This window comes from Ixodes scapularis, unplaced genomic scaffold (assembly GCF_016920785.2).
Source record: "Ixodes scapularis isolate PalLabHiFi unplaced genomic scaffold, ASM1692078v2 PGA_scaffold1__304_contigs__length_218370807, whole genome shotgun sequence".
In the NCBI taxonomy this organism is placed as follows: domain Eukaryota; kingdom Metazoa; phylum Arthropoda; class Arachnida; order Ixodida; family Ixodidae; genus Ixodes; species Ixodes scapularis.
The window spans coordinates 92,596,665-92,621,053 of NW_024609846.1; the positions used below are offsets into that span (position 1 = coordinate 92,596,665).

Below are 24,389 nucleotides of genomic sequence, written 5' to 3' on the forward strand. Positions count from 1 at the left end.
AAGACTGCCGTATCCTTTTAGCGTAGATGGCTTTGTTGAGCGGTTGTGCGTGAGGCCGTCTATTGCCAGCTTGGCAGGTGTTCGAAACGTTTGTACTTGTTAGAAATGCGAATGATTTTAGGAAAGCTACCCATTTCTCGCTTGCAAGTTGTTCGATAAAAATAGAAAAAAAAAAGGCGACACACACTTTTTGGCAACATGGACCAATGAGAAGGTGGTGAAAGGTTTCCGTTCTCAGGAGCGGGCCGATACCCAGGTTTGCTTGCTGGCTCTGAGTTTTTAGTTAGGGAGAGAAAAAAACTCCCACTACGAAGCATCTTTAAATATTTTTTATCCCCCTGTTTCTGAATGAGCTTATGAAAAAGCTTTCATATGTTGAGTCTATCTAAATTTGAGACTAATATGAACAGGAGGCTCTAAAAGTGATAGAGGCAGGAAAGAAATTTTTGATGAAACTTCACTTTGTAGCCCAGTACCATGCAATGAAAACAGTGCAACAGCATAGGTACTAGAACATTGTTGCAGCTCTTTGCTGTATAATATCCTGGATGCTCCAGGATCCCAAACATTTTGAATTTGTCTCATTTCCTCTTTTCTCTTGCTGCTCATTGCTCATTTATTATCTCCAGTGTTGCCCTTTTAGCCAAGAGTTTGCCATTGATGTTGGATGAGCTCCAAACTTGAAAAATTTTGTAAATGAGCTAGCTCCTATGAGTTGCATCCATCGTGTGTGAAGCCATGCATCCTTTTTTTCCTCCTCAGCGAGTTCTCTGGTGGATGGAGGATGCGCATTGCTCTTGCCAGAGCACTCTTCACAAAGTGAGACTTCTTTTCTTGTCCCTCAAAAACTGTCTCGAAGAAATTAATATTCCATTTACTGGAATTTAATGGGGCCTTTTTATGAACAAAGCATGCACATGTACTGTTTTCAAGGCATCTGGACAGCACAAAAGTCCAAAAAATTATGAAATATATAATTTTCAGATGTTTGATGCGCATTAGGGTTCCGTGCACATTAACATTTGCTCACTAACGGAGTGCAAATTGCTATTTTAAGTCGAGATCTTTTGTTGGACCCCTCAGTATCTGCTTTCTGTCCGTAAACAGCAGTGATCGGCTCCTCGTGGGCTGTGTGGAACGGGGCCATGTGGGAGTTAAATAGGGTGTGATTTGATTCCTGGACATTCCTCTCTTATGTCGCCAATGCCCAGTACTGGATTGTTCAGGTCCCTTTGCTAGGTTCACTCGCACATTAATCAGGCGGATGCAGAACTCTGTTTTGGGGGCGGAAAATTTGTTAGTATGCTATTCTCCTATTCTTTTGTGTGCACCGGGGGGTCCACTCATGTCAAATTGCCCTCCGAGAAGGGGAGAGGGGGGAAGGGGAGTCGACTTTGTTTGGGGGAGGGGCGGCCGCCCCCGTTGCCCCCCCCCCCCTTGGATTCGCCCCTGATATTAATGCAGAATCGCATTCTAATGGAAGCTAACCCAGACTTCGTGTTCACCCGTGGCGTGTGTGACACTTCCTGTGACTTGGCATCATGTGACATGAGGGTGTCCACAACTTTATTGGATCTAGTAACGTGTGTCAAATCGTGAAGTCACATGACTGTGTTGCGCTACATCACGACGTCACATGACACCATATGCCATGTGACGTGACATCGGATGACACAGCAGCTTCATGTCATGTCACATGTCCACGTTGTGTGATGCGAAGTCACAAGACGTCGTGGTGTAATGTGACATGACGTCACCTGACATCATATTTAATGCTGGGACGTGTAGTGTGGCGTCGGGTCACATGACGCCACAGTGTCATGTGACACTGAACCACATGATTCGGCGTCCCAATATTAATTAAAGCATGCCAATGAAAAAATACCACCTAAATCTCTGTTTCTCATCCATGGCAGTTCTGTAAATGACGGTTGGATCAGTAGATTAAAATGCAGCTACCAGTTTGTATTATTTTGTCTGTTCTGTCATTAAGATGCATGCTTCTCTTTTTCTTTTTCAGACCTGATTTGTTACTTCTCGATGGTAAGTGCCTGTGCAATACTTGTTTGAGGATGAGGTAGTGCAGCAAGCTGTGGAGAAAGGGACACCCTGTGTATGTAGCTGTCTTCTAAATCTTGTGTTCATCATTTCAGAACCTACAAACATGTTGGACATGAAAGCAATCATCTGGTTAGAAAGCTACCTACAGGCAAGTGTTATGTCGCAACTCTACTTCTAATTTCATTCATGGGCTGTAGTACATTACCTTAGAGCTGTGGTTCTCTAAGAGGGGGCTCTGCGGACCATTTGGGGTCCCTGAAGGCCTTCTTAGGGTTCCCAAAGCCTTAGTCTGTCAGTCAAACTAAGCAGTAAAGTTTAGGGTTGTGCGAATATTCGAAATTTCGAATTGTAGTTCCGAATAATACACTGTTCGATATTCGGTTCGAGGAGAACTGCACTGTTTGCGTTTTTTAAAGTGCTGATTGCGCCGGGCTAGCCCCGTAGAGGGCGCTTCTCACCAAAAGAAGGTGCGCTGCGGAGAAGCAATACCAGCGAAAGTGAGCTCCGCGGGTGTTGCTTCTCCGCAGCGCATCGGTGCTTGATAAGAAGCGCACTCAATGGGGTAACCCGCCACGGTAAACACTTGGATAAGTATGAATATCGTAATTGCGTGCTTGGAAGCAAAGCATACATTCAAAGCGGGATGGTGCACCTGTGCCGACTGTATTCGAGAATAAATGAAAAGTTTGTGAATGTGTATATCTACATTGTAGCAAAAGTTTCAAAATTAAACTGTTATGCAATAGTATACTATGTTAGGCAGTAATGCCCTTACAACCTGCGTTCATCATGCACGATTCATTCGTTTTTAATTCCAGATTAAAGAAAGAATATTTTATATAGCAAGATTTGTAAATTCACTCCTTTGGGCATAGTTGGCCATCTCTACAGGATTCATTTTATGTCAAGTCCATCGTTTGCTTGCCATCCCAAGACACCAGACCTTCTGAGGTCACAGTTTATAAATATGGATAGAGTAAACTTGTTTTAGAAATGAACAAGTAGAACAACCTTCACAAGTTTAGCTGGGTTTTCTTCTAAGTATTATGCAATGGTAGTGAAAGGCGTGGGAAAGCTATTCGATATTCGAATCGAAAATATTCGGGCTAAACCACTATTCGCTTCAAATTCGCTTCGAACTCAAAATCCACTATTCGCACAAGACTAGTAAAGTTGTTTTGTTGTTTTAAATTTATGCTGGTTGTTTTACTAAACTAAATAGACCCAACCATGTCGACCGCGTGAGAAGGCTTACAGAGCCTTCTCACGCGTGTTGTTGGCATTCATTTAGTTTTCTTCATTTACGCTTTTGTTATTGTAATCGTCCAATACCCTCTCCTCCTTCCCAATGGATGGGGGGGGGGGTCCCCATCACTTCTCTTGATCCAGAAGGAGTCCCCGAAACTTAAGTGTTTGAAAACCACTGCCTTAGAGACTGCTTTTCCTAAGCAAATGTTTGTGAAAGCAAAGCATTTTGCAGAGTTTCGCTGCCACTCGTGTACCCTTGGTCGTGCCACATGCAACTTTTGAGATGGAGTGTAGCTGCTGCAGGGTGTCTAGCAACCGGGAAAACCGGGAATTCTCAGGGATTTTGAATAGTCTGGAAAATCTCAGGGAAAACTCGTAGAATTTGTGCTTATATCCGGGATTTTTTTTTTTTTTAGAAGTGTTACAGATGGACTCTCACACTCTGAAATTCTTCAGATATCAATGGAATGGGCCAAACGTACAGTCGAGCTCGGTTATATCACACCCGTGTATTTTGAATTATTGTTTATATGAAACAGTTCAAACATCCCTTAGAAAATCACATTGTTTTTTTGTATCGAGCGTCCATAACTCCCATGGCGGGGACACTCGATGTAGGGAACAAAGACGAAGCATGGCCAAGTGAGGCCGTCCTTTGCTTCTCCCGGGTCGGATTGCGCCGGCGGGAGCACATACCTCGGGTTGCAGGGCTAGCAAACCGCCAAGCCAGCATACACGCGCGCGGGGATACCCAGCGAAAAAACAATTGTATAAAAAATTAAAAAAAAAAAAAGGGGAGGATGGCAAAAGAAACGGGAAGGGCACCCGCGGGCTTAGGGAGGGCAGGGGGTGCTGGCTGTTGCAACGGTCGCTCGCGTGCACTCTTTTCCCCAAACACCGCTGTCGCTGCGCGGTTCCTTAGCCCCAAAATGAAGTGAAAAAAAAAAAAGGATTTTGTCAAGTGGAGTGTGTAAACAACAAAATTTGAGCACTCGCACTTTGAACGCCTTATCTTTGTTTACCTTTTTCTTTCCTTGTTATCACTCCCGTTTTTCTTTTAGAGTGCAGCTCTTAGGCGCCCGTTTCCGGCTTGAGCAGCGTTGCCGTGGGCGTAACCGTGAGGTCACGTGAACCCCCCCCCCCCCCCCCCTCCGAGGTCACATGACCTCACGGGGAGGGGAGGGGGGTCACGTAAACCTCAGTTTACCTTTTTTTATATTTTCTTCGCTATGAATTTTACTAACCACTCCGTTTCATTTTTTTTTTTTTTTAATCTAATAAAAGTTACTCGTTACCATTAAAAGTGTATTATGTGATTTTTTTTATTTTACAACATGATTTTTGGAGAGGGACAGCATCTGGCAACATGGTGTCAGCCCATCTTGATCTAAAACGAAGTTCTGTGTCACTCAGGGAATTTCACAAAAGTACTCGGGGACAACCTGGGAAACTCAGGGAATTTGAAAATGTCAACTTGGTAGACACCCTGTGCTGTTATGCTGCCATAATATTCCGATTAAGCGCCCACTCATGGTAAAGAGATAGATGATGGAAAATGTCGGGTAGGTGATGTTTGGGGTTGCAGTTCAGCAAACTTTTATCTGTTATAGAGGACAAGAGCGCAAAAGACACGGACAAGTAGAAGAACGGAACAGGACAGGAGAAAGCGCTACTATCAACTGGCGTTCTTAATGTGAAAGAGGAGAACGAACCTGGAGATTTTTTTAGTGATAGAAAAGGAGGAGATAGGTTGCTGTCAAGGCAAAGAAACTAAAGGAAGGAAAATAATATTTTTTAATGAAAAGCTATTAAGGGGGGACACTGGCTAGAGGTCGAACTTCTTAACTACTCAAGTGATTGGAATTAAATTTAGAGAGGAGATTTAACTTCAGATGTAGGTGTACTGTGCAAACTTTCAGCTCTCCAGGACAACTTTACATACCTGCATAAGAAAATGTGTCACTCTTTGTTAAGAAATCTATCATATGCAAATGAAGCTATTAAGCACCATTTTGACTGCTGGAATATAAAGTGGGGGATGTGGCACTTTGGGCTATCTAGTTTTTATAACTCAAATGTAAATATTTCAGGAAGAGTGATTACCTCAAAATATGAGATGCAAATCTGTCCTATGTCAATTTTTGAAAACTTGGCTTTTTATCACTGAGGACTTTAACTTAAAACAAAATAAAGTAGATAGCCCGATTCCCCAGTAAATTTCAGTTCAGAAACATCTTGATAGTGGTATCTGAACACTTTCACCTTCGAACAAAAGATTCCTTCGTATGAAATTTGCAGCAAAAAGTGGAACTGAGAAAAATGCATTCAAACATTGAACTCCTTTACTTTGTTACTGCCTCACAACTGTTGAAAATATTTTATATCATCGTAAATATTTGGCGTATGGTTATCAAATTTGGTGTAAGGGTGTATAATTTGTTTCTAAAACTGAAAACGTCAAAATTGAAAAATGAATTTTTTAAAAAAAAATAAAAACTTTAGGCCCATGTCCCCCCTTAAGAAAAACAGTACTGGGGAAACGAGACTAGAGAAAGAAAAGAAAAAAAATATTGGGAACAAAAATTGGAGAAAAAGAAAGAATTTTAAAGAAAAATCTAAAAGCGTTTCATCAAAAAATATTGTTTTCCTTCCTTTAGTTTCTTTGCTTTGACAGCAACCTTCCTCTTCCTTTTCTATCACTAAAAAATCTCCAGGTTTGTTCTCCTCTTTCACATTAAAAACGCCAGTTGATAGTAGCGCTTTGTCCTGTCCTTTCTCGTCCTTCTACTTGTTCGTGTCCTTTGTGCTCTTGTCCTTTATAATCTGTACTGAGCGAAGGAATGATGAACACCAGGGGTACATTGATTCGCGTTATGACAGGGGAACTGATACTGCCGATTGCAGGCACATCAGATTCACATTCCACAATGCATTAAAAACTTGGGAATTCACTACGAATTCACATACCGTAAACAACCTAATTTTCGTGAGGACCTAATTTTTGCAAGATTGACAAAAATAGATTGGGGGAACATATTACCCTATGGTAACGAATACATGGTGTAGCACTCCCAATCGTGGAATTTTGTACCCACGAAATAATCCCCTAATCCACACTTTGCCAAAATTGCAAAATTTTAAGCCCTCAAAGATAAAGTTGTAAAGTTGCTCACTGTATCACAGAAACCAATACCTCAAATAGTGGTTGCGGCAAACTTGGGTCTTGTGGTGCGATAAATGTGCGGGAACTCGTTACAAATTACAAATCTATGTTGGCATGTAGGCCGTGGGGTTTCATGGTACGATGAACACACGGTAACCCACTACAAACTCGCTTGCACACGTATTGGCACAGATCATGCAGTTGATGCGATTCCTGATGATAAGAATTGGGAAGGGGGGAGGGGAGGGGGAGGGGGGCAAGGGAATGTTTTGGAATATTTAGCCTACAAATATTTGTCCATAAAAACGGGATTGTCGACCTGTTGGGGGAAAGCGGTCGTACAGAATTTTGCAGTACATGAATTGAGGGGGTGCCGCCGAAGGCTGCTTTTTCTCCGTTAATAGTATATTTTACAACCTCAGTGTCCCGACAGATGCCACTGATGCGCATAGTAAAGTCAGCTTGGAGAGGAGTCTTCGACCTAGCTTTAGGTCAGCTTTGCAGACGTGCGTGCAACCTAGCTCCGATTGTACGGTCTTTGCCGAGCAGCCATTAATTCTCGGGCGTTCCGTCCGTACCAGGACTGGGCCTCGACGCTGCTGGTGGTTTCCCACGACCGCCTGTTCCTGGACACGGTGCCCACGGACATCCTGCACTTCCACTCGCAGCAGATCAACAGCTACCGGGGAAACTACGAGAACTTTGTTAAGGTCATGACGGAGAGGCTCAAGAACCAGCAGAGGGAGTACGAGGCTCAGCAGCAGTTCAGGGCACACGCGCAGGTGGGTCGCTGGTCACGCACCTCGATGCACGCTTGCCTCCGAATTGCACCTCCAAGTTGTCTTCCATTTAAAGATGTTTTTCAATTCACAGTGCCTCCCGTTTAAAATACCTTTCTCTCAAAAATTTTTTGTTTGGTTTTGTTTAATTTCTTTGTTAAGAAAGGTTGCGAATGTGTTGTCAACTGGGGGTTCCAAGAGACTTGCAGCCTGGAGAGCTTGGAAACTAAAATAACCCGAAAGAGTATTTATTCTCGTGGTCGCCGACATGATGGGAACGTCGAGGCATCTCTTTGGGATGCTTGGCCTTCGGTTTGTGCCCATTGCCTTCTGCGGTGTGTTAGCTGCGCATAAAGTGCTCGAGGCCCACGAGACGTGAAGCGTTATTGGAAGTGGGGCCACCGAAAGACTTCCCTGCCATTATCATACTGTCGCTGACTATGATGTAATAGGATTTAAAACTTACACGTTGCCAAGATCTCGGTTCCTCGAGTTACGAGCAATTCAATTCGGCCGCATTATTTTAAAGCGATTGGTTATTTTTTCATCTTTTCGTTAAAGGTGCTGAAATTTATTGGCATACTCCGTTTGAGTTTGAGTCCAGACGCAGCCGACACTACGAGTTAATGGGAGCAATCAAGCAGTGTCAGAAGCACGAGTCACTAGGCCTTTTCTGTTTGATTGCTTCAGCGATGATACAGTATAGACCACTTACAACGTAACCGCTTATAGTGCAGGACCGGGTATAACGCGGCTTTTTTAAACCACCGGTTCGCCTCCCATAGAACTCCATGTAATTACATACCGCTTAAAATGCAGGTGCACGAAGGGAAACACCGGTTATAGTGCGGTTTCTGTAACAGCCCGCCGACCGCAGCGACCAACCGACGCAGCGAGCACGCTTCCCTGTGCGACATTAAATAACGGCGCTAGCCGCAAGCGGCACTCGTGGGGCAAGGAGGTTGCTCGAAGAAGCGGGGAGAAGCGAAGAGAGAGGCTTCAGTTGCCATAGCGACGGAGGGACGCACGCACGTGTCGTTCACGTGCGTGCTGTGTGTCCCTCCGCTCTGTGCGTTAGAAACAACCGCAACGACAGACCAATCGCAGGTCGAGGAAAAGTGTTCGCGCGCGTTGCATGCTGGTCGCGAGCCGGCTGCTTCTATACGCAAACATGGCGTCGGTTGTGATCGTCGACGTAGACGGTGTGGTGGACGTTCATCGTTCCCCGTAAAAGCGCTATCCTTGACTGGATTTTCGTTGTGTGTCGCTATGATAACCCAGCACGTACTAGGAGGAAAGATCCACCTATTTGTGCGGCGATGTCGGCGGCACTCTCAAGACGGCAGAAACGCCCGTGTCGTCGTGTTTGTTTACTTCGACTACAGTGGTGATTTCTGAGCATTTGTGTTTTCGAACATCGCCCGGATTTCTTATTTGGAGCATTTCATGCCTGTGCTCAAGTTGAAGGTATTACTGGCGTGTACCGTATAAAGGATGCAAATTTTCACGCGGTTTTATCGCCGGAGAAAAGTGATTAGGGTTAGGAATCCTGAACACTCGCAATGTCCGTCCGCAACCCGCGATGCCGTTAAAAGGCTGCGCCAGGCAAAAGTCGCTCAATTCTTTCAAAATGTGTGACACACTTGAGAGAGAAGTGTACTAGCCTGGTGAAATAAAGACTTTCCTCAAACTAAGCTTTATTTTTCATCTAACATAAAAATAAATTGCTTTACAAAGGTAAGTTGTCTCATGGCATGTATTTTGGCCTGAAAAATTGATGTTTTGGTAATGCCCGGTACCGCTTATAGAGCGGATTTTCGCGACTCCCGCGACATACGTTATATGCGGTCTACACTGTAGAACGCGTACAGAAACTTGGTCCCATCAGCTCGTGGCGTCGGCTTCGCCTGAACTCAAGGTGAAACGAAGTGTGGTCACTTATGTTTTGAAAAATTTGTGGATTTTAAAGTCTAATAAGGTCTTGATAATAACGCTGTCCACTATCTTTTTTCTTTTTCGTTTCGTGGTTACCCTATGCTTAGTTTCAGTTAGCTTCGTAAAGCTACTATTTGCTCATTGTCTGTTTTGTCTCCGAAACAACGATCTTGTGTTCTTTTGCTAACGTCCATGTCTTTGTTTCTTTCAGGTGTTTATAGACAGGTTCCGGTTCAATGCAAAACGTGCCTCACTTGTGCAGAGCAAGCTAAAAATGCTAGAAAAGCTGTGAGTCCCCTTTGCTTTCTTGCTAGGTTGCTTCAGCTTGACTTAGCACCCTTGGAGGCTCTGCAAAAGCCTGCTACAACTTGCTTGCCACGGGAACCGATATCGCTTGCGCAGATCGCAAACAAAAAATGGAGAAACCCACTACACACGCATTTCACGAGAACGGAAGTCACGGGAACCAATACTGCACGCGCAGATCGCAAATAAAATCTCAGGATCCCGCTACAAACTCGCTTGCCGCAGATCGCGTGGTCAATATGATTTGGGGGGTGGACAATGTTTTGCAATTTTTATGTTATGGATGTTTAGCCAGAGAAACAAAATGGGCAATCGCCTGAGGGAGGGCGTTCTTACGGGATTTTATGGTACTCGTCAGTTTGGAGTGAATGCCATGGGAGTGGTATCGTGATTTTTTGTGAAGCGGCACGGGGGTGCCGGCGAGCGCGCTCCAACCTAGAGAGCCTAGATTTAAGAGAGGGAGCAATTGAAGCCATGGGGATCGCTTGCAATCTAACGGAGAATGCCTTCTGCGGAGATTGGTCACGTATGTCGCTTCGTCATGTGGCGAGGGGGAAGCGGGCGGAGAAGGCGGAGACACTTGCGGACGATCAACACTTTCATCGCCTCCTCGCGACTCGTCTTGCAAACACGGACACCGTTCGGTGCCGCGTGGCCATAAGCCACGTAACACCGTTCGGGCAGTTAAAAACACCGAAATTTAGGCACACTACTCCAGCCTTCTAAGACAGTCTGGAGTTGCATACGTCGTCAGCGGTGCGTTCCTGTCCCCCTCCAGCCCAGAGCTGAAGCCGATTGAGAAGGAGGCGGCCGTGACGATCCGCTTCCCAGACCCGGAGCCTCTGTTCCCGCCCATCCTGCAGCTGGACGAGGTGTCCTTCGGTTACACCCCCGGGCAGAACGTTCTGGAACGGGTCAACCTGTCCGCCAACCTCCAGTCCAGGATCTGCATCGTGAGTCTACAGGATCGGTCTTCATCTGCTTTGGGGGCTGGGTGTGGTAGAACCACTCCAGAATGGCTAGTGGAATTTGCTTCGTGGCAATCGGTTTGTTGAACGACATTACGTTGACAGATCATTTTGTCGATGTGCAACATTTTATAAACAATTCTGAAATATTAGCACTGAGCAAAATGAAGCCAGTATTCCGATCTAATCCACCTAGCAAAAAGAATTGCCTTTTGTGTGACAAAATGTTGTAGGAGTTATTGAGTTTCCAGAAAATGTCAGTGTCGACAAAAGATGTGCCCATAAAACGTGTGTGCATGGAAAGCTGTCCACAAAACATGTTTCCTCGAGGCGTGTTTCCACAAAATGTGTTTCCCTGAAATGTGTTTCCTTGGAATGTGTTTCCACAGAATGTGTTACCACAAAACGTGTTTCTATGATATGTGTTTCCACTAAACTTGTTTCCACGAAATGTGTTTTCAGAAAATGAGTTGTGAAGAGTTGATACGGACCCAAATTCGGCCATAGAGAAGGAGCTTTGAAAAGTTGTGAAATGGCCATGCAGGTGTGGTCGATATTGTATGCCAAAGGCCTTAAACTTTGACCTTACCAGTATCCGTGGGTTTTTCGTATATGACTTCAAGCTTATTTCCTCCTCCAAAAATGCTGTCATGTGGAACCCTTTGTATACTATTGTTGGTGTCATATAGGAATTAGGCGGCCCTGTGCAAGCCCAGCCACAGACTGTACAAAGAGTTGAGGAAAACCTAAGAAAGTATTTATAGATTTTTTTATTCCAACCTGTGTAGACACTGCCGTTATGCAAAACTAACGGAGGTTTTAGCTGATTTCGGTAGTCGACTTGGGAATGTAAATCGAAGGCATTTGTGATACAATTCATATGAAACTGAACAGTGTTGGCAAGGCCAAATTTGTATTTTAGTAGAGAACTATTCTTGCATAAAGTGTGCACGTAGCATGTTTGTCATATAGTCAAACTCGTTTATAACGAACAGCAGGAAACGCTACATTCAGTTTGATATAGCAAAAACCATTTACAACGAACTTCCAGGATGCGTTCATTCTAAAGCGAGAGCTTCTCTTTCTTTCTTATTTCTTAGCTTCCGCCTTGTAACAAAGCGCTGCAAAGTTTTTTTGTTTTTTTTTGGCATGCATGCAGAGTTTTTTTGTTTTTTTTTTTAGCTTTTTTCCCTTCTGAATTGCTTCTCTTCGCTCAATTTTGTTCACGGCTTAAGCTTTTGCAATTTTCTTTCTTTCCTACTTTTTTTCTCCAGGGGGGGTGGGGAGGGAAGGAAGGAAGGAAGGGACACACTAGAAGACGATTGTTTGCACGTTTTTGGAAGCCTTCCCTGGGGAAAAAGCTTGATATAGCCAATATGTTGTTTGAATAAAAAGTACTTTTTACATGCATTTTTATTTAAATTTTCCGTGAGTACAATATTGATAATAATTCGCTGTACTTGGGTTCATTCTCAACGGGTTTCACTGTAACTAAAGTAGTCATATGGTATGCAGGATTCCAGTTTGGTCTCTAGAAACCTTTTTGTCTTCTGGTACTTTAGCACCTTTGACATAACATGCATATTTGATGATTATCAGTGGATTACTATGAGTCATCCACTTATTTATAGTCATGTGTCCACCAAATTGTTACAACACTGGGGGCAGAGCCGTATATTGGGAGAGTTTGGCCAGTGGGTGTGGCGACGAAAGCGCCGGAGAGGAGAAAAGAAAATGAAAGGGAGGAGAGCGACGAAGGAGCGAGAGAGAAAGAAGGGAGCGGAGAGATGACCGCCATATTTGAGCAACGCTGTCGGAGGCTGGTCGGAGAAGAGCACTGCTGAGGCTACGCGTCGTCTGCTACGGGCCGACTTCTTTTTCGCCTGAATAAAAGTTTGTGGCCGTACGCCAAAAAATCTTTATCTATTAGCTTTTTAACCCACCGAGGAATAACAGAATGTCATTTTCTTGCCAGAGCCAGCGATATAAAAGGCAATAATCGAGATTTAGATGTCGATTCCACGCATTCCGTCGGGAGAATGATCGAAGATGGCGGCCCTCCCCACTCAGGTGGGAGCAGCCGGGAGTTCATGCGCATGCGCTCATGCCTCTCGCTCTACGCCGCGTGCTGATTGGCTCACTTGGGAGGAGAGCGTTACGGCGGCGAGATCATAGTCTGGCCAAACTCTCCCCATATACGGCTCTAACTGGGGGGTAACAGATTGGTGGACACTGGTTTTGTGGCATTATGAGCCAATATTAAATGTATTGCATTTATAGAACCAGCTCTAACACTTTTGTGTTTTAGAGTCTGGTATGTAGCCTCGATAAAACATGCAGCGCAGAGCAAGCAGCTGCCAATTGCTTTTTCCACATGCAGTCACAACCCCTCTCAGAGCGGGAACTTTATTCGGTGAGGGCTCCGTGGCGGCAAGGCACACATGTGCTATGAGAGTTTGTGCTTGCGGGCTTTGTGCACCACCTAAAGCGACACGGCAGCGACAGCGACGAGCGCAGTAGGGCAAGAAAAGAGGAGCAAGGGATGTGGCTGCGAAAAAAAGAGCGCCAGACCCGGCAGTGATGGGAGCCAGTTGCCATTACATAGCAGCCTACCGGCAGCTCAAGCTAGTTCACGGAAGACAATCGGTTCGGCGCGGTCTGTAACGTGTTTGACAGACCGTGCAATTTTGGGAGGATGTAACATTTAGAATGTTTCTGAAAAATGCCACAGAGATAGCCGATTTTTTAAAATAGAATGTGAAGGGATGCAGTGAATTAAAATGTGTTACATTCCTTCACTAAGACCTCTCTCACAGCTAAACTCTAAAAGAAATCCAATGTCTGCCAACTTAGCGTCGGATATATGGTGCCCCTCTAAGTCGGAAGCGTGGCACCGCTTTAACCGAAAGCAGAATTTCATCCGCAAAACAGGCCTGTGTGCTCTCTTTATCAAAACATGAAGGACGCTTAAGCTTCTCCTTTAAAGAACTCCTGAAAAAAAAAAAAAACTTCCAGCCTTTCCACTCTGGTGAAAAAGGGAGACCAGCGAAGCTGTACTATGGTGGGACGACCTCAAAAAAGACTTTTTGGGCGACCTCAAGGACAACGTCTAGGATGCTCAAAGATGCTCTTTAGGATGACCTCAAGGACGACCTCAGGGACAACGCCTAGGACGACCTCAAGGATGACGCCTAGGACAACCTCAGGGACAACCTCAAGGATGACGTTTAGGACGACCTCAAGGACGACTTCTAGGACGACCTCAAGGACGACTTCTAGGACGACATCGAGGAGGACAACATCTAGGACGATGCCTAGGGAAGTTCAGCCTTTCCACTCTGGTGAAAACCAGAGTGGAAAGGCTGGAAAGGTTGCCGCCATCTATAAGTGAGGACAGAAAACCGGTTGTCTGGTTGCCGCCGTCGCTTATAGATGGCGGCAGCTGCCCAGAGTTTTGTGTCAACATTTGTTTGGTACCGGACACGATCCTTGGGAACCTAACCCTTAACAACTCCACTGTAAAAAAATTTTTTTTTAAACAGTCTAATTGGTACACGTGTGTCAAAATATTAATTTTACGCAAAAAATTAATTTTTTAGAGCAATATTGACGGCGTGAAACACGATTTAGTCGGTAGTCACCTCCTTTCCACTTGTTTTCTTTCGGCATTTCGGGCGCGTGGAGGAGAGGTTGATCTGCTTCATTTTCACGATGAGGTCAAAAAAGCGAATGACCATTCATAACGTCATGGACTTTGTGCATAGAACTTCAAGGAAATCTGTCGGCGTCAATATTGCTCTCAAAAATTTTTTTTTCTCGTAACATTTATTTTTGGCCATTTGTGTCCCAACCAGACTTTAAAAAAAAAAAAAAAAAAAAGCTTTTTTTTTACAGAGAAGCTGTTATGTGCTAGGATCGGGGAAAAAATGTGTCTGCGGATGTTGACAGAAAACTCCCCATAGGTCGTGGCAAGTGTGAATAAATAAATGAAATAAAAGGGGGCTGGTGGGGCAACCAGCTTGCGTCAGCCTTCCTTGGCATTATTAAATAGTGAGGTCCTGATCTCTTGTTATCATCTCTAGGCATCGTCCTCGAGGCCATCCTAGAAGTCGTCCTTGGGGTCATCCGAGAGGTCGCCCTCTAGGCAACGTCCTTGAGGTCGTCCTAGAAGTCGTCCAAAAGGTTGTCCTCTAGGCGGCATCCTCGAGGTCATCCTAGAAGTCGTCCTTGAGGCCGTCCTAGACGTCCTCGAGATTGTTTTAGAAGTCCTCTTAGACATTGTCCTTTAGGCATTGTTCTAGCCGTTCTCCTCTAAGCTTTGTCCTCGACGTCATCCTAAAAGTCGTCCTTGAGGCCATCCTAGACGTCCTCAAGATCGTCCTAGAAGTCGTCCTCGAGGTTGTCCTAGAAGTCGTCCGAGAGGTTGTCCTAGACATCGTCCTCTAGGCATCATCCTCGAGGTCGTCCTAGGCTTTGTCTTCATGGTCGTCCTAGAAGTCGTCCTTGAGGTTGTCTTGGACGTTGTCCTCTAGGCATCATCCTAGACAACATAAAAATAACAGCTTCTCTGGTCCTCCATCTTCACGTGAAGTGGAAGGGCTCTACAATTTTTTCTTCAGGGGCCCTTGAAGAGTGGAACGCGTGATGGCATTATTGGGCCCCGTTCGCATCGCCTTTTCACTCGTTTCCCATGCTCTTCCTGCCAGTGAGCAGGAAGTGTGGCAAACATGGCCTAGTCAGTAGCATGTCTAGCTCGCAACCGAAGGGTCGTGGGTTTGAATCATGCCTAAAATTCTTCAAATTTTTCTTTAGGGCAATTGAATTACTTTATAAAGGGAAATCATTTGAGACATACGGTTGCCTTTAATTTGCATTACATATGATGTTTTTTAATCACTTTAATTTCACACGTGACGTCACATTTCACGTGAGTGTTGTGGGTTGTTTGAAATTCCCGCTCGAGGCCATGTGACTGACTGTGACAGGCAGGAGGCCACGAAAGACCCAGGAGCTCGCCATTGCAGCATTTGACAGTTGCCACCACGGTGTCGCATAGGTGGGTGACAACGGCTCGGGGAAGACGACCCTGCTGAAGATCCTGAATGGGGAGCTGAACCCGAGCGCTGGGGTGCGACACGTCCACCGCAACCTGGTCGTCGGCTACTTCACCCAGCACCACGTGGACCAGCTGGAGCTTGGCGTCTCCTCTCTTGAGTTCATGGCCAAGACCTTTCCCGGTGCGCACTCCCGCTCCTTTTTCGGCTTTCCTTTGGCAGCCGCCAAGCAGCTTGCGGGACGAGAGATGCTGTAGTCTCGGTCACATCGTGCCCGTCGTTGGTGGTAAAAACCCTGGCTGAAGGTGGGGCTAGCAAACTAGGCAAGAGGGATACTGTAAATTACCTAACATTTGTGGGGACCTCATTTTGGATAATTTGGAAAGTAAGTGTCACGGAAAACTTGTACTACGAATCTATCGGGCTACTGTAATGAACTCATAACATAGCTCTCTAAATTGCAAAATTTTTGTGCCCGCAAAGTGCTTCCAAAACCCACACTTCGCAAATTTTGCAAAAAAAAAAAAAAAAAAAAAAATGGAGCTCGCGAAAATAAATTTGGTTCGGCTAAGTTGAAATTCAAATTTTACGAAACCCAATCTTACGAAATTCTCGATTTGGCGAACAAATTCTAATTCCCCCGCAAATACCCGCAGGGCTCGATGCTTTCATGAACTCGGAATAACCAAATAAATTTGATTGTCAACCCGACTTAACGAAGAATTAACCCAAAAAATATAAGTACAAGAAGGGGGTAATGTAAAATGCACTTTTGTTAAGAATGCCTCGAAATTTGTTTGTGGTGTGCTAGCAATAGTATCACGCAATCTTGGTTTCGTTTTTAAGAAAAAATAAACTTTGCACTTTAGGCTTTTAGTGGGTTATGCTAGACGGCTCTAGCTCTTTCACGGCATTAGGCCTGACAACAGGCGTGGCAGATACGAACAGCAGGACATGACCGAGGCAAGAACGGCAAAGAGGTTTTTAGTCGTCGCACCTCCTGCATGCACTCGCTACTCTACATTCCCATCAGGCTCGTAGACAGGGGAAGGCCCCCCCCCCCTTCGAAATGTTCCATTTTGCTGGGGCCTCCTCTCGCCCCTCCCCCTCATGCAGCATTTTGTCATGGAACAAGCACGTAGGAAAAAACAAAATCCTTGCTATGTGCTCCACTCCCGTGTCTCGTAATCTTCGAGCGTGCAGGCAGAGCCAACGCATGACCGGATAGGCCTCCTGCGCTGAAGGTTTGAACAAACTATGGTGCCCTCATTTTGGGTAGCACAAGCTCATCTGGTTGGGCCTCACACTACTTATGGTACATTGATTGAGCTTTTTTATTTTTCTGTGTGCTGCTGAAGAAGAAAAAAAACACCTTGAGGCGTCCTAAATCGGGGAGATTCAATGTCTTAAGACAACTGAAAGTGCCAGATTCATGCCACCACCGCTAGGGTATATGTCCCTTATCTCTGGGTGCTGACGTCAGAACATGTGTGTCGCGACGCTTTTGTTTTTATTCTTTTTTTTTCATTTCTACTTTGGAAACGCATGAAACGGCGTCTCTTGGCCCGCGCTCTTAGCATCTTAGCTTTGACCTGTGCTTTGACGGCACTGGAATGTTTGCTTTTTCTTTGAATTTTTCTTGTGATCTCGCGTTCCACACCAGGGCAGGCAGGCTTCTACATGTGTGTCAGTTTGAGACACCCAAGTTTGTACTACCCAAAACAAGTCCTAGCAAGTCCATTTTTGCAGCGCAGGAGGCCTATACAGCGAGTCGTGTGCGCTCGATGCTAAGCATCAGAAAAAGGCGACGACGACATGCGCTTTTCCTATTACTGACTTCTGCATTGCTGTGAAATGATGCCTCGAAGAAGAAAAGTTCTCACTTTCAAAGAAAGCATGTAAATCATTCGCACTTAGATCGAAAAGGGCATTCGTTTTGCATCCCTAGTGGGGCATGTGAACTTCAATGCAAGCCCTGGCCGGCTCTTGCAGTTTGCCGACAAAGGGGCATGTGCAGGGGGCGCAGATTGTGGTGTCCAAAAAAAAGTTTCAGTTAATTTTCTTGCGAGTTTTCAGGTTTCCTTCACCCACAAGTGGTAGGGTCGTCTGCGTGGACTAAACTCGTACAGTCTTAAACCACGTTTTTGGCACGTGACTACTTCGTGAATGCCGTATTGCGACACCACTCTGGATGCTGTTGCGTTAAAACTAGGTTTACCGAAGTTAGTTAAAAAAAATGCCAATTTTTATTTGACGAATTTTCCGACTTAACGAAGTGTCCGACTTAACAAAGTGATTCGCGGCTCCCTCCAACCTTGTTAGATTGAGTTTTAACTTGTATCTAGTACTGTGCCGGTTTAGCGTCCACCCAGGGAAGCAAGTTGGTGTGAATAGGGTAAAAAATCTCTGTAAATATATCGAACATGCGTTGCTGTCGAGTCACTACATCGCAAATGGGTTAAACTGCAGGTATACCCAAACTTCTTGAGAAATGCTTATCTCTTTCGATTGATAGCCGAGGAGAGCTTCTCAGTCTCAGCATTGATGCAGTAAAGCGGTGCAGATGCCTACAGACCTTGTAAACAGCACCGCTCATAGTGGGGAGCGTTTGACTCCTAGTTACACATCAATGCGTGGCTCAGATCAGCTTAAATAGTGCTTAGTCTAGAAAAACACTAATACTCAGGGGCGGGAGGATCGAGGAAATTCGCAAGCTCAGGGAACTCACGAGTGCACACTGGATACCTGGGAGCCCAGTTTGAGAATCCACGAATTAAAGATTAACGCACGTCATAGCTCGGTTGATCACATTCATAGCCTTGCTTTAAGGTTGGATTTAGAGCATCCCCAAAATAAAACTAGGCACGTGCGAGCTATAAAATTTAACCACAAACCCGATCAGGAAAGCGTGAAACAAATTGAGTGTGAATAGTGTTGGGGTATAGTACTGCCCTCACCGTCGATAACCCGCTCCCGATTCCCACGCCACCTTGCAGGGAGGCCGTCTGAGTACTACCGGCAGCAGCTAGGCTCCTTTGGGGTGACGGGTGACCTGGCACTGCAGTCCATTGGCAGCCTCTCAGGGGGCCAGAAGAGCAGGGTGGCCTTTGCCCTCATGTCCATGCTAAGGCAAGTCGGCTTCTGTTCGGCTCGCGAGTGGCCCTGCCCCGTGCGTTGCCCTAATCTCTAAATGAGCACGACTGACTGAAGTGGAAACCTCTCCTAGTGTTGTCCCATACGGCGAACATGTAGGCATTACAACGGTGACACGGAGAGCGATTGAAGTCCCTATGGTGGTACCAAATGAGGATTGGGGATGCCTCGTTTGTGTGGATACCCCACTATATAGACACAACTTTTCAGGACAAACTCGGCACAAATACTTGTCTCGTTATAATAGGCCACTCGCATTACGGACAATTTTTGGGGAAACAGAGGTTTTAATATTTACTATACACGACTGTACCGAAATCATTAAGGTGGCGACCCACTAAAGCTTTTGGTGGCTAAAAATGGCATTACCTTGCCCCGGGGTATTTCCGACGAGGTACAGAGTTTGAAAGAGCTCGAAAAATGAATTAAACATGCAATGGTCTGCGCTGCGACTTCACCGAGACTTGTATGTTACGGGCATATTTTTGAAACTCGAAAGTTTCAAACAGATACTTGTTTCAAAACCGAAGAATTTTTCACAAATGAGAAAAGAAAATGAAAGCATAACCATTGGGAATGCAGACCTCTGCTTACAAAGGCTGCCCCTCGACGGGAAGAGGTAACAGTTGTTACAAGGACACCAGTTGTCACTTCAGGAATGTATAAAACATTATCTCATCTTAAAAAAAAAAAAAAAAATATTGAGATGGCTTGGGGGATGAGCTTGATGCCATTGACTCGGTTGTTCCTAATGGCATAATCTGGCCACTGGTAATCGTGTCATTAAGCACAGTGGGCGATGCATTCCATTGTGCGAGCAAGTTAGGCAGCTTGTCAAAACTGTGCAGGTTACTTAGTTAATATATGTCTCTATAGCAGATTGGTAGGCTGTAGGGCCTACCAATTTGCTATGCACAGATCTCTGGACAGCAGAGTCAACAAAACAGTTTGAAACTAATATAACTAAAAGTATACAGTCGCCGAACAATTTTTCGAACTCAGAGGGAACCAGGAAATTGTCTAAATAATCAAGCAGTTCAAAAAATTAATTTCAGTTAAAATATCAAATTTCTGCACATATTCCGCTGCGCATTGGCCACTTTCCATTTGCTTCATGTCAATTTTAAGTTCTCGTGCAACTTCCACTTCATACTGTTCACTTTTCACTTGTTTGTTGGTCTGTTTGATCATGGTGCTGCGCCTTGTCGGCGCCTTCGTTGGCACAAGCAGTGAAGCTGAAATTGGCACCATTGGGCACTATTTGGAGACAACATTTAGTCCACCAAGCTCGCTTTAATACGAAGCCTATCGGCAAAAAACCTTCGCACTCAAAGACCACAAGAACGGCAGACAGCCGCTTTTCTGGCGGTCGCACTCGAAAAACACAGACCACGAGAAGAACTGGAAGAACCATAAGAATGGGCAGACGGCGGCCATGTTGGCTAGAGCGAAAGCGGAAAACCCATCTATAGCCTCAACCCAGCTTGTTTATTGCGTATAACATGGTATCGAAGCTGCAAAGCAAAATCAAAACAACCAAAATGGTGGCAACTAAGTTCGCGGCGCTATTCTAGCGGCTGTTTTGTGGCTGTAAACTGAGAAAATCACGCAGATTTGTTTGAAATATCGAGCAATAAGCTTTATGGCATCCGAAATTTTGGTCAGTGTTATACATTAACTCTATGGGGTGAGTGACGGTTCGGCGAAAATGTCAGAAGAATCGAACATGTCCGAAATATCGATCGGCGACTGTATATAGTAGTATGTTATGCTTATGGTGGAGAAAGAGCACTATAGTTAGTTTGACTGTTAGCCTTGTGCTGCAGAATTTGTGGATGTATCAGTTAGGTACTTGCCAGCTCGTGAATCAATGCACTGTTGTGTTGGATCAGCTGCCCTAGTGGCTCCGAACCAATATGCCAGTCTATAAATCCATGGTTGAGATGCTAGAGTTTAACAAAAATTGATCGCAGAATAGGCACCGTGAACTGAGGTCTTCACAGCACATGTAAGAATATGTGACTGCTCTAAATAAGTTCAGAGTCCTTTTTATTTTGCAGGCCTCGGTCAATTCTAAACATCTTATAATGTTGGTCCACTGCTGTAGCACCTTGCACAAGATGTTTTTCTAACTGGCTGGTAATGTTCTATATGTTTATTGCAAATCAAATTATTTTTTTTTTATGATAGGCTTGTATTTTCTTGGTTACTTGATGTGGCACATGAGAATGTCCTTGAACAGCTTGCATGGTGTTGGCACTAACTGGCAATAACAGTTGCTGAAGCTGCTATTGCCAATTCAGTGAACATTGGGCTATGTCAAAGGTGTGCTGCTTCCATCTTTTAGTGGAGTTTAGTATGTACCGCTTGTTGACAGCAACTCATCAATTCCCCTGGCATTGCAGGCCCCATTTTCTTATTTTGGACGAGCCCACGAATCACCTGGACATCGAAACAATAGAAGCACTGGGGCACGCACTAGGACGGTTTCAGGTGAGTCAACGTTTTTAGGCAGTCTCATTGAGAAACGGGATATCTTTGAAGCTGTTTTTCACGTTCGAAACAGCTGCCTGAGACTCAAGCGGTAATTATGTTGCGTGTACATTTAGACAGCTGGAACTTAGTCAACCCTGGTAGGCATTTTGTGTGTCTACTGTACATTTGAAATTTAGCCAGCACAGTATCACAGCTAGCCCTGGGTCTAGATCCAACATGCATCACGCAGTAATAGCAATCCACGACCGCACACTGGTGCAACGCTCATCCTGATTGAAACGGGCAAGGGTCCTAAACCCCGAGGTCCTAGACAGAGCGAGAAGTGGGTCCACATTGTGTTCCTTCTGCCCCTTGCTTCCTTCCCCCAGGGTGGCGTGGTGTTGGTGTCCCACGACGAGCGTCTCATCCACATGGTGTGTGAGGAACTGTGGGTGTGCAGCAACGGCAGCGTCAAGAGCATCGAGGGCGGGTTCTCGCAGTACAGAAAACTCGTGGAGGAGGAGCTGGCGGCGGCGCAGAGCGGCCAGTGACACCTGTTGGCCGACAACTAGGAACTCTACACGCGGGGAAACAACAAAGCTTCCAGCCGAGGCAGGGAGGCGCAGACGACGGCTTCAGCAGCTTCCGCTCTTGCGGCGCCCATATTTACAACCACTATTTATGTAACTGTGGAAAGTGAACCTGATGGAAATGCCAAGAAGGCGAGAAGAGAAACAAGAAAGTTATTTGATGCATAAAAGGTTTCGAATGTTTCTTGCGGTAGCTCGGGCAGCTCTGTGCGACGGGGACCGTGTAGAGCGAATTGCAGCTCGGCTCGAGGGTTCAATTTTTAGGAGTGTCGCAGGCGTAGTTTGTGACAAAATAATGCACCTCCCCTCAGAGCAGAGGACTACCGAAGTCAAAATGCCTTGTTTTTGCTTCAGCAATTTGAGAATAAAGAATTATCACAATTATGACATAATTGTGAAAAGGATGTAAGCAGGATGATAATTACCTCAAGTTGCAGCTAATTACTTTTTATCTACTTAGTAGGGAGCAGAAAGTAAAGATTTAGGTTTCTGTTAGTTGTGTGGAAAACGACAACATTAAGTATACTGGAATTCACCCTTGAGAACATTGTCAAAACCTGCATAAGACAATGGCACGTAACAAAAAAGACAAAGTTAAGAAAATTGCTGAAAATTTCTTCTATGCTACAAATAGAACACCTCCTGGCTTGCAACTTTCTATTTTTAAAATAGCTAGACGTGGAACTGAGTAATCGTATGTTGTGGGAAAACAGATCGAGCCCTGAAAACTAGGCACGGGCAAATAGAGGATTTTGGGTCCAAATCGAATTCAAAGCAAATAGTGATTTTGGCTGAATAATTTCGAATAAAATAGTTTGAATAGTACAAGCAACAAATACCACAAGATATGTTTAAACTGTAGTTTTATATTTGCCCTTATTCAGTATTTGAAATACTGTAATTGTAAATTCCAAGTGTACCCAGTTCGGGAGCACGAAATGGTCAGAAGCTTGTGCTACCTGGCCGTAAATCCAAGCCAGAGTATTCGGAAAGGTTGAATAATTCTATATTGTTAGATACTTAAATTTGATTCAAAGTGAATGCCAAATAGAACAGAACTCAGTGGGCTATTTGTAATAACCGAATATTCGCCCATCCCTACTGAAAACAAATAAATTGTACAAGCTTGATTATGCTGACAAAGACATGGAAGCACCGAATGTGTCCCGTACAAACCACATTCTTTATGTGGTTTGTGCTAGTTTCTTTTTGTTCTTTTTTTTTTTGTCAATTTTTATATTCATGTATTTGTATTTCATTTTTACCATTTTTTATTATTTATTTTTATTCAAAACTTGCCGCTCTCGCCGGCACGTTTTGCCGGGAGCGCAATGCTTCCAGATAATTGCTACGCAGCTTGGTAGCTATACCTTAGTATCTGACTGCTACCACATAGACCCGTGTTCGAATTGGTTCGAACCCCGCTGGGGCATCTTATGTTGATTTTATGTGGGCCTTTCTAAACTACATATATAAACGGTGATCAATGAGTTTTGCCTTCAAGGCTGTAACTTTTTTATCCAGTGATGGAATTGAAAGATGTTACATTTGAACGCAAGTTTGGAATCTCAAATTTCCCAGGAGCACAACTCTTCAACATAGTCCCCACCGGCGCACTTCCGCTACCTGTGCACTACTCTCCGCATGCAGTCGTTGATAATAGAGGACGGCTGTTGGTGACGCTAACAGCATTGTTAACCTTGCCGTCAGATGCAAACCGTTGTATCCTTCAGATGTTTCTTTATCTTGGAAAACACCCAAAAGTCTGATGGCACGAGGTCTGGGCTGTAAGGCAAATTGGGCTAAACATCCCGAAACTGCAGCTGCTCCCATGCCAGTCTGAACCGTAGGTCCACACCGGCGCCAGAGGCGTTGCTTCATGGGACAGGCGTCGCTCCATGGGACAATTAATGCTTTTGCATTAAAAGTGAAATGGAGTAAAACGTGTTTAAAGTGCTCGAGCCTCTAAATTTCCTATAGCATCAATGAACCGAAAATAATTTATAAAAATATAAATATGCAGTGTAAACAAATAAAACCCTCTTGGAATACACTTTATAAAGAGAGGCTAGTGGATGTAAATATGGCATTTTTCAAAATCGACTGTTTTTGCAGAAGTCTATTTTTTCTGGGTAGTGAGTGTCCAAATTTAAAGAAAAACTAAGCGGTTTTGTATTTCAGGAAAAACAGTTGAATCATTTGGCCTCCAGGATCACGAACATCGAGATTATTCTTTAATTTAGTGCACGGAGGCTGCAGAAAGTCCTTTTCAAAGAGCCACTGAAGTTCCTCCTTCCCGAAGCATGATGTCGTATTAGGAGTTTTTGGGAACTCCGCTCTCGCACATCTTCAGCGCCTATCAAAACTCTGCACGCATACTCTTGCCATTTTCAAAAACGTAAGCTTGCAATTGCATGCGCTGCCAAAAAAATAAGCAAAAATGGCAAGCTTGCAATTGCATGCGCTGCCCACGAGTGACACGCGCTTAGCAGCCGAAAGATCCTTTTATGACAACGACTGGTCGGACGTTTTTCGTGTGTTTTCTTGCGTTTAGTTCTATCTTCGGGAAAAGGAATGCGATGTTCAGATTTACAGGATAAAAATACTCTAGAATTCATCTCCAACTCTTTTTTCAAGAACCTCTTTTGGTTCCCTTT

The 24,389-nt window shown here is 44.7% G+C and overlaps 1 protein-coding gene across 1 annotated transcript in view; it reads left to right on the plus strand.

Moving 5' to 3' along the window:
- Positions 1-21,902, plus strand: part of LOC8029944 (ATP-binding cassette sub-family F member 3) — a 39,364-nt gene extending 17,462 nt beyond the window's left edge. Inside the window, exons 9-18 of the mRNA XM_029979986.4 lie at positions 763-819; positions 2,021-2,043; positions 2,154-2,209; positions 7,054-7,254; positions 9,398-9,474; positions 10,271-10,445; positions 15,517-15,697; positions 18,511-18,643; positions 21,073-21,160; positions 21,532-21,902. Coding sequence (XP_029835846.2) covers positions 763-819; positions 2,021-2,043; positions 2,154-2,209; positions 7,054-7,254; positions 9,398-9,474; positions 10,271-10,445; positions 15,517-15,697; positions 18,511-18,643; positions 21,073-21,160; positions 21,532-21,693 — 1,153 coding nt within the window. The 3' untranslated portion in view covers positions 21,694-21,902. The remainder of the gene's footprint in view (positions 1-762; positions 820-2,020; positions 2,044-2,153; positions 2,210-7,053; positions 7,255-9,397; positions 9,475-10,270; positions 10,446-15,516; positions 15,698-18,510; positions 18,644-21,072; positions 21,161-21,531) is intronic.
- The last annotated feature ends 2,487 nt before the right edge of the window (positions 21,903-24,389 follow it).